Genomic DNA, 10,945 nt, shown 5'->3' with positions numbered 1-10,945 from the left:
ATTTTATTTTTAATCGGAAAAATTGATATTAATAATCAAACATTTCATCCATCCGCTGTGAAAATATTTTACGATTGAAACTATTCATGTTGGATTGAATCGTTGAATCGTGGGATCGTAAAATCTTGTTGTGATGTTACCACCTGAATTTATGAACTAAGTAGGATCAGACGATTCCACCACATTAAGATCCTAATTACGATCCGGATCGGTCGCTTATTTTTGGATCGTAAGATCGTAAAATCGTAGATTGAAATCGGGATTCTGATAACTATGTTTGACAGTATTGATTAATAAGTCAACTATTTAAGTCGGTTGTTAAGGAGATAAATGACAAAAAAATTTGTTGACCGTTAGCTATTTATAAGATAAAAAGTTGTTTAAAAGAAAAAAAATGAAAATAGCTACTATAAGTAGATTTTTGGTTTTGCCTTGCAAGTTATTTACTAAACATGTTAATTTTGTGTGTTTGATCAACCAAAATAGGCGGACAGGTGCGGTATGTCTTCCCCATATCTCACCTTAAATTTTCATTCCCACACCCATGGCGAGTAAGCTTTTCATATCCATGTTGGTCCACCTAGATATGCATTTAAACTCATTCTTAACCACTATAGCCAACTGAGTATCTCCATCATGGATATACCCACCTTAGACATGCCTTGCATTCTCTCAATTCAACTAAAATTCCTTAAAAATTTAATTTTATAATTGATTTTATTTAATTTATAAAATGTAATAAAATAAAATTAATATTCTAATATTTTTGTCAATAGCTTTGAATAAAAATATACGAAATTGATATAATGTAGTACATTGTAAATATGAAGCTTGCGAGTACGGTATAGATTGACTGGGTATGGGGCAAATCATTTAGATATGGGCGCGGGTAAAACCTCATACCCAATTACCCACTAGGTCACCATCTATGTCCGATAAGACTTTTCATACCCATATTTACATAGAAAATTTGAAAACATTAAGACAAAAAATCAAAAAAAGGAATAAAGTAATTCAACTTTCAACTTATTTTCAAAAGTAAGCGTGCAATTTCCAAACTTGTGGTTTGGGGCCTGTTCGCAGTTAGTAACTGCGAACAGGTCAAAAAAAACAAACTAGTTGTTCTCACTAAGTAACTGGGAACAACTTTGATTTTTTTTTTGATTGGGAACAACTAGGGTTTTGAGAAATAGGAAAATGAGAAGGAAAGAAAGATGTTGCATATTTGTGCAGCTATCTGTTCGCAGTTAGTAACTGCGAACAGATCAAAATAAGTCAAAGGGCTGTTTGTAGTTACTAACTGCGAACAACTGTTTGACTTATTTTAACCAATTCGCAGTTAATAACTGTAAACAGACCCAAACCACATGTTTGGAATTTTCACGCTTAGTTTTGAAAATAAATTGAAAGTTGTATTATTTTATTCCTTTTTTGAATTTTTTATCTTATTGTTTTTAAATTTTCTATCAACATACTACTTACTAAAATTATATTCATACTCATTCCAACTTAGACCAATAGAGTACAAAAACTATATATTTAGCAGTCCGTTATCTCTATGCTAACCAACAAAAAAGTACACAGATAAAAAGTTTTTGTCTTGACACTAGTGTATAGTAGTGTTTTATATAAACACTTGATAAAAGAAAATGGTCCACAACCAGGTCATTTAATTGAATCCTTCAATCCATGACTCGTAAAGCCAATGAAACAATCATCCAAAATCACAAAAATTGAAGAACCACACAAGATGTACAAGACTATTCCTTGGTACATTATTATGACATACTTTCTCACATCTTCAAATACTTGCTATATTATAATTATATCTATCGTTCAAGCTTATTCTATATTACAGCGTGTAAGAAAATATATAGTTAAGTAGGATATTATTTGAATCATCTAATTTTATATTTTCAAAATATTAATATAATTTTTTAAAATTTATAGTTATGTATAATTTACTATATAAATGATCAAAATAACGCACTCAATTGCATAAAAGTTCAATTTAGCAAAAATAATAAAACAAAGAAATATTATGTAAAAAATATAGCAATCTCAAAATGACAGAGATAAAGTACAGGGATTAATATACACTAGATAGATTCCTGTGTAAAATACGAATACTATAAATATTTACTAATACGCATAATGGTAGTATTATTTTATAAAATTAATTCATTTACAACATAAACTTAATTATTAAATCTTTGTATTTGTTATGATATTATCATTATCAAAGTGAATAAATAATTTATTATACAACAATATCAAAATATATACTTATAGTAATTATTGATAATAGAGACATATAAAATTTAAAAGTTTTCAACCATGATAGATATGAGGGAAAATTTAGTTGAAAAAATAGTCAAATTAGTTAGCTTATTCATCATGTGATAATGATTTATCTAAGTTCAAATGATGATAAGGAAATATAGTATTTCAATAGATCATCACATATAATTATAGTACATCGATAAATATTACATGTTTTAATGAATTAATTGTTTTCCTAAATATCATATCAAAAATAAAAAATTTCCCAATCAATGAATGAAAAAAGTCAAGAAAATTTTTAATGACAATGTGACACGTATTTCAAGTCATTTCTTCATTAGTATATTTTATTGATTGATTGATTGTTTGCTTAAATATCATATCAAAAATCAAAAATTTTTCTATCAATGATTGAAAAAAGGGGGGAAATTTTTTAATGATAATGTAATACGTGTCTCAAATTGTTTCTTCATTAGTATATTTTATCAATGAATGAAAAAAGTCAATAAAATTATTAATTACAATGTGATACGTATTTCAAGTCGTTTTTTCATTAGTATATTTTATTGATTGATTGTTTGCTTAAATATCATATCAAAAATCAAAAATTTTCTATCAATGATTGAAAAAAGGGAGGAAAATTTTTAATGATAATATAATACGTGTTTCAAATTGTTTCTTCATTAGTATATTTTATTCATTATTTATTATTTATTGATTGTTGATGATTGATTGATTTATTGATGATTATGGATTCGAAGTAGATTATAGACTAGACAACGAGACAAGCAGTCTCTCTCAATTCCCGTTCATAACGGTCATCCCCACTCAAAAATATCCATTAGATCTAACGGCCATTTTTCTACGTCGTCACACCCTTTTAACTTCCGCACCTGAAATCTAACGCCTCATATTCTCGACACTTTCTAACAGTTGCCGACGCAAAAGTGTCATAAAACCCTCTTCAATCAATTACAATTACTCTCTCTCTCCTTTTCAAAAGAAAACGACGCTTTAATTACACGTTACAGACACCGATACGAGTAATTTAAATGCTCTTTCCTCCTTTACTCCTCCATTATCAACTACTAATTTCAAATAAATTCAGTAATTGTAAGAAAAAGAAGAAAAATAGTAGAATAGAATGGATTTCAGTTCGTTTGTGACGTCTGTGATTACTTCTTTTCTTATATTTGTGGTTTTGATGTTGATATTCGCTTGGCTTTCGAGAAAACCCGGAAACCAAGTGATTTACTATCCGAATCGGATTCTTAAGGGTTTAGAAATCGGGTCGGGAAGCCGGAACCCGATTTCTTGGATTAAAGAAGCTATTTCTTCCAAAGAAGATGAGATTATCGCTGTTTCTGGTGTTGATACTGCCGTTTATTTCGTCTATCTTTCCACTGGTAATTTCTTTTTTCTTTCTTCAGTTAAATTCATTTTTTTTTCAATTATGAGTAAATATGAAGATATTTTTATTTTATATTTTTTGAGAAGCAACTAATTAAATATAGTAAAAAAATAATGTAGTAAAAGATTGATGTTAGAGAATTTCAGTTTTCCTATTCGTGGCATCGCAACGAAGAATGTATTCACTTTCCTTATACAACACCATTACACCAATAAATATATTACAGTTAACACTTGCAAATCCTTCATTTAATTGCCAACTTTTAAAAATTGGTAAAATTATTTTTTAAATTAGTTTGCTCATGTTTTTTGGACTGTTATTAGAATTAAATATGTTCTATTCCGTAATTAAATGTAAAACTAAAGAGTGTAAAACTGAAAAGAATATTGTAATTTGTATGAATCTCTTTATCGGTAAAACTAAAAAATTAATGGTTAAAAGTTTGTGAAAATCTAATACAAGATAGTCTAAAGATTTAGGTTTGATTATGAGGAATTAGGTTTGTCATTGGATCGATTATTGATCAAATCAAATTTACTAAAAAGATTGAATAAATATCAAATACATTTATGTCTTTACAAACTTAGGCTACAAGTTCCAAAGTGAGAATAATTTAAATGTGTTTGGTATTAGTGTATTGTAGATTTAGAACAACTGTGCTTGGTTCACAATCAATCCTCTTCCGAAAGCGTTTTGATTAAAGTTGAATAAATCATCTCTTTCTATCAAAAACAGCTAACATACATTGCTTTTCTAACTATTTTTATTAAAGTATAACTCATTATTATATTCATCTTTCCTTGCTGTCTCATTCAGTCCGGATCCTGTTACATTACAACTTGGAAGTAGTGCTCTTTTTGTCTTGAAATTTTAGCTATATTTGTATTTTTCACATTTAACAATATAAAATTTTAATTTTTATTTGTAATATATCTAATTATATATAATTAAAAATTATAAACAAGTAATATTGATAAATTATGATAGAGTAGTTACAAGAAGAATAAAATGAGATGATGAAAAAACATTATTTTGTTATAAATTTTTAAAATGTAGTTTTATGAAATATCTATCTATCTGCTAGTTTCATTTCTAGTCTCTAGCCATTCAAAATTAGTTGTAGGAATATTACTATTTTTTATAATAAAGTTCCATCTTTTAAATTTAAAATCTAACATTATATACTTCATGAGTCCCACCTCAATGCACTCTTGGAAGATTTTTACAAGTGGAGTATTAAAATATTAGAAGTGTTAGTTGTCTTCAAGATTCACAAATAACATGCCACGTGGCACTTGATTTGGCTGCTTATTTTTAAGCGATTAGTTTTAGATAAAGTAGTTTAGGGTCACATGTCACATCTTCCTCGATTGTCAAGTGTGTTTATTCGTTACAAGTAATTATGATGTTGAATCGTCATCCATTCTGTTTTTGTAGGAAATATGATAACTTTGTTACTAAATATAAAATCCAAAGTCTACGGCCCCCAGTTATTGTAAGGTTTAGAGGTGTTTTGAAGTTTGTTTTGGAGCGGGTTTGTGGTATAATATTTTAATTCGGATTAATTTTAATTTTTGAGCATAACATCTTAATAATTTAATTTTGATTTTTATATATGGTTTTTTTTAAATTGGATCGAGATGAATTGAATCGAATTATACTTAACTTTGGTTAATCGAGTCAATTTTATAAACTCTAAAATTTGAGATTGTGAGCAATATGTGGAGTAGTTGTCAATTAAGTTGAAAGTTGAGGTTTCCTTATCACATTAAATCTTTATTTGTTGTAAATTGCTATTTTAAGCTTTTTACATTTGAAAATAATGGCTTTTGACTCTTATTGAAGCGAAAGCAGAACTTTATATGAGGAATAATCAAAATATTATGCATTAATGTTTAAAAAAAAATATTTAGATGAGGGGTTAAAAATTATTAGGAATTTATGATAATTGAGTAAATTTACTATGCTTGACAGCAAAACTAACAAATATTTTGATAAACATACATAGAAATCATAATAGTTTATAGGCCAAATACCCCATCAATACTACTCTCTACTTCTGAGGATTTTTGAGGGAACAATGTCCGACTTTGCCCACTAATAATTTTGCCTTGCCTATGTTGTTTCATCTCCAAGAAATAGATATATGTCTACAATATTACCTCTAAGGCTCTAACTAGTTAAGTTAATATTAAATCTCTCTTCTAAAAATAGTATCCTAAGCTCCAATTACTTGTTAAAATTTCTATTTTTACTCTAATAATTTTCTACTTCAGAAATTTCACTGATTATTTAACTGGATACAAATCTGCTATTTGTAAAATAATTTCCTTGCAAATAAAATAATCTTAAGCTACTGACATTGATTGTTTCTTTTTTTTTTTTCAGCTCTCACAATGCTAGTTTTGGCTGGCATTGTGCTACTTCCAGCTTTATTGCCCATTGCCGCCACTGATCACAGTGTCAAATTAAATAGCACCAACCCCAATGAAACAACTATGGCTGAGCTAGATCAGTTCTCCATGGGGCATGTTGGAGTAAGCTTTGCATTCTTCTTTTCCTTAGTAGTGTTACTTTTACAAATTATGAATCTTTGTCAAGTACCAACTCAACCAAAACAGTTGGTTGCGTTGTTTCTTTGACATGGTATCAGAAGCAAATGTGAGTGACGTGTCGACGTCACGTGTTCAAATGTCATTTGTCTTTCAACTGAATATTTAGTGCTTTATATGAAGATGTTGGAAATATTTCACATGTGAGAAAGATCCCATATAGCTAAACTAATGGATTGTAGAAAGATCATACTTCACATGTGAGAAAGATGTTGGAAATACTTGCTATAATGCTTGTTGGGCAATTCTCCTAATATCATATGGTTTTGGGATATAGTGAACCTCATCAAGAACCCGTGGGTTTGTCGGCCCAAGCCCAAGGGTGCCCCGTGGATGTGTCGACACGATTGGGGCCATGGGGTGATATCACGAATTGTCACGGCCTAACATATGTCATGTGTTACCTCTACACTTCTAGACTTCTAACTCAAAGAGCTACCGTGTGAGGAAATGTAGAGCATATAATGTATCTCTAGACCTCAACCATTTTAGTTGAGATGGTAGCTTGCCATAATTATTACTTTAGTATTGATTTCAAACAAATTTCTGATAAAGCTCACTTCCATTTACAGCAAAACAGTCCAAGATTATGGGCGTTTTTAGCAGCTGTCTACTGGGTTTCTCTGGTTACATATTATCTCTTGTGGAAAGCATATAAACATGTTTCTGTAATAAGGGCTACAGCTCTTAAATCTCCTGAAGTGAGATCAGAACAATTTGCAATACTTGTTAGAGATATACCCTCTCTGTTGGAAGGCGAGACCAGGAAGGAACAAGTTGATGCATATTTCAAGGACATTTATCCAGATACCTTCTACAGGTCAATGGTAGTAACAGACAATAAGGAGGTGGGTTTCACATCAATTTCGTTTGATTTACTCCTTTTGATATGCTCCCTATATGCAATAATTGCACAGCAACACATTTCTTACTTGAGTGTCCTAGAATGCTGCAAGAATAGATCCTTATTGATTAGGTATTTACATTTCATATCATGCTTGTGATTCAGTTGTTTCTCTTTTGCGCCTTAATCGAATTTTCGTTGGGCTAGTTTGCTAAACTAAGTAGTCAACTATCGACAGACAATCGTCTAAGACAAGGTGTGAATAATGTGATTGTAACTTGTAAGTCATACCTATATTCGAGAGTGGAAGGTGAATCTCTCTGTATGTATTTGTCTTGTGTCCTGTCCTTGTGACCGTTAGACCTGATGCTTCTATGTTAGCGATATGTTTGTCATGGAGAAGAAAAATTCACGTGGACGACCATTGGAATTGATCTATTGGCTCATTTAGCTAATCTCAATTTTTTGAGATAAAGAATTTGGCGTTGTAGTTGCATTGTTATACTTGGGATGATTGCTGTTTCAAAAGGGAGTTATCTCACTAGTTGGTCGTATCCCTTGCATATTATGTGGTAGAAAACAAAATCAATGTTGGGCACTATGGTAGAAAATAAGTCCCTTTGAAAGCCACAGATCAACATGAAGTGTGTTACAGTTTTACGAGTCTTTTTTTAATCTAACCATCTTATTTGGAGAAGATCATTGATGGTTGCGACTACGAACCGTTAGTTTCTAGTGATTGATAGATTAGCCCTTTTTATTTTACAGGTGAACAAGATTTGGGAAGAGTTGGAGGGATACCGGAAGAAACTTGTGCGTGCTGAAGCAGTATTTGCGAAGTCAAAAACAATTGGTAACACCGAGGGAGTTAGACCCACGAACCGCATTGGCTTCCTTGGACTCTACGGGAAGAAGGTAGATACCATAGAGTACTGCAATGAGAAGATAAATGAACTTACACCAAAGTTAGAAACAGTGCAACAAGCGACCTTAAGAGATCGTCAACTTTCTTCAGCACTTGTATTCTTTTCGAGCAGGGTGACTGCAGCTTCTGCTGCTCAGAGTATACATGCTCCAATGATCGATACTTGGACAGTCGAGGATGCTCCTGAACCACGTCAACTGATTTGGAGTAACCTTTCTCTCAATTATTATGCCAGAGAAGTACGCAAGTACGTTGTCTACGTCATTGTTGCTTTGACGATATCTTTCTTCATGATTCCTATTGGAATCTTGTCTGCATTCACAACATTGCAGAATCTCACAAAGATTCTACCTTTCATAAAACCTGTTGTCGAAATACCCGCAATTCGAACAGTGTTGGAAGCTTATCTTCCTCAACTTGCCCTCATCATATTTCTGGCTATGCTGCCCAAAGTACTCATGTTACTTTCGAAAGTCGAAGGAATTTCTTCGGAAAGTCATGCAGTAAGGGCTGCTTCTGGGAAATATTTCTACTTCATTGTTTTGAATGTCTTCATTGGAGTAACTCTTGGTGGAACCCTATGTGGTAACTTCAAAGATATGAAGAAAAACCCAGGTGAAATTCCCAATATACTTGGGAGGGGCCTTCCGAAAAATGCGACCTTCTTCTTGACTTTTGTGGCTCTCAAGTAAGTCATTCCTCCACATTTTCGTCATTGGTAACTGATAAGTATCATTGCGATAATTCACATGTTTTGCGTCGACATTTCGATGCAGGTTTTTCGTAGGATATGGGTTGGAGTTGTCTAGATTAGTTCCGTTGATAATATTCCATTTGAAAAAGAAATATCTCTGCAAGACGAAATCTGAGGTGGATGCGGCATGGGCTCCAGGAGATTTCGGATATGCGACCAGGTTTCCCGGTGACATGCTTATTCTCACAATTACCCTCTGCTACTCTGTGATTGCACCTCTTATCATTCCCTTTGGTGCTCTCTACTTCGGTCTAGGATGGCTCGTCATGAGGAATCAGGTAATTTCTTCGGTTTCAAAGACGTTTTCTCACCAGTTCGACAAACCCTACATTTAGTCGATAGTATGATAAGTTTTGATTCCATTTTATGCCAGGCTCTAAAAGTCTATGTTCCGTCATTTGAGAGCTACGGAAGAATGTGGCCTCATATGCATAAAAGATTTCTTGCTGCACTAGTCCTTTATCAAATTACCATGCTTGGTTACTTTGGAGTAAAGGAGTTCCCCTATGCTGCCCTAATCATTCCACTTCCGATCATTTCCTTAATCTTTGCGTTCGTGTGTAACAAGAAATTCTACGGCTTTTTTCAACACACGGCTCTTGAAGTTGCAAGTTGTAAACTGAAGGAAACTCCGAACTATGAACGTGTTTACCAATCATTTTTTCCTCCAAGTTTGGGTTCAGATAAGCTAGATGTGGAGTATGGAGATGTTTAGTCTTAAGTTTCTATGTAGGTGTTTGTTTGATCATGTACATTTATATCATTTTTTCTTTCATTTCTTCTACTCTTTTATTGTGTGGAAAGCCATAAGCTTAGTCTCACTTGTTGATACTTTGTTTTTAGGAGTACATATCTAAGTATGGGTCTCTTTGTAAATTGCAGGTTTCTCTCTCTTTGAAACCTTTTTCGAATCGAGGGACTCTTTGACTGCACTCTCCTCTATGGGTATGAGCTGCCGTCGTTCTTCCCTCCCCAGACTCTGATTATAGTTTTCTATGGGTGGGATATATTGGGTATGAATGTATGATGATGATATCTAAGTATGGGACTTATGTGTGAATTATCCTATTCAATACTCTAGTTTTTTAATTTTGAACATTTTTTAATGTTAGTTGTATTTCAAAGACTTTTTTTTTTTTTTTGCAATATTGATGGTTAGTGTTAGATCAGCCATTATTCCAATGCCATTAAGTGACTCTCATTTAGGATGGGATTTAGGAGAGTTGAATGTATTAATGAGATTGATTGAGTTGAATTTGACCATCTAATGTAGCCTCAACCTCTGTCTCGTCCAACTAGTACGATGGACAGACTTGGTAACACCATTTTTATTAGGGACACCTCTAACAAGTCCATTTCGACATAATTAAAAATACAAAATAAATAAATTGATTAATTAAACTAATATTTATTAAAAAAATCAAACAAATTATTGTAAAAATAATTAAATAAATTATTAACAATAATAATTAAACAAATAGATAATTAACAATAATAAATAATAATTAAGCAAAAAGTTAATTAGAGTATAATTATCAGTAACCAAATAATCAACTAAGAAATAATTAACAATAAAAAGGAAATGAGACCAAATCACACAAACGTTCATGTAGAACAAAAGATGCTATCGGACCTAGGCTAAGTCGCGCATTTTATGCAACTTAACCCAAGTTAAGTCATGCTTTTTGTGTAACTTAGCCCAGGTTAAGTCACGCTTTTTGTGCAATTTAGCCTAGGTCAAGTCACGCTTTTTGTGCAATTTAGTCTAGGTCAAGTCACGCTTTTTGTGCAATTTAGCCTAGGTCAAGTCACGCTTTTTATGCAAGTTAGTCTAGATTAAGTCGCATACTACCTTTGCCCTATATTAAAAAAGAAATCCATAAATTAGTTTAGAATAGACATGTAGATGTACTTTTGCATAGTCAATGTTATGTAATCTTAAGCTTTAATTATTTCCTATGTTTTTTATTGCCCATTTTACATTTTGCATATTTTTTTTAAATAAGTGTCAAGCGTTAATATCTCTATTATATACATTATAAAAATTTTTAAAAATTATTTAATAAAAAACTTTGCCATAAATCAAATAAAATCTTGTATGAATATATTTTATCTT

General features: G+C 31.7%; 1 protein-coding gene across 1 annotated transcript; it reads left to right on the top strand.

Moving 5' to 3' along the window:
* The first annotated feature begins 3,161 nt into the window (after positions 1–3,161).
* Positions 3,162–9,927, top strand: LOC130815011 (CSC1-like protein ERD4). The gene is made up of 6 exons (XM_057681331.1): positions 3,162–3,689; positions 6,083–6,231; positions 6,879–7,154; positions 7,919–8,763; positions 8,852–9,107; positions 9,203–9,927. The coding sequence occupies exons 1-6, from the start codon at positions 3,428–3,430 to the stop codon at positions 9,542–9,544; spliced, it is 2,130 nt and encodes a 709-aa protein (XP_057537314.1). The 5' UTR covers positions 3,162–3,427; the 3' UTR covers positions 9,545–9,927.
* The last annotated feature ends 1,018 nt before the right edge of the window (positions 9,928–10,945 follow it).

Source organism: Amaranthus tricolor, chromosome 6, assembly GCF_026212465.1.
Source record: "Amaranthus tricolor cultivar Red isolate AtriRed21 chromosome 6, ASM2621246v1, whole genome shotgun sequence".
In the NCBI taxonomy this organism is placed as follows: Eukaryota; Viridiplantae; Streptophyta; class Magnoliopsida; order Caryophyllales; family Amaranthaceae; genus Amaranthus; species Amaranthus tricolor.
This window is presented reverse-complemented; position numbering and strand designations above follow the sequence as displayed.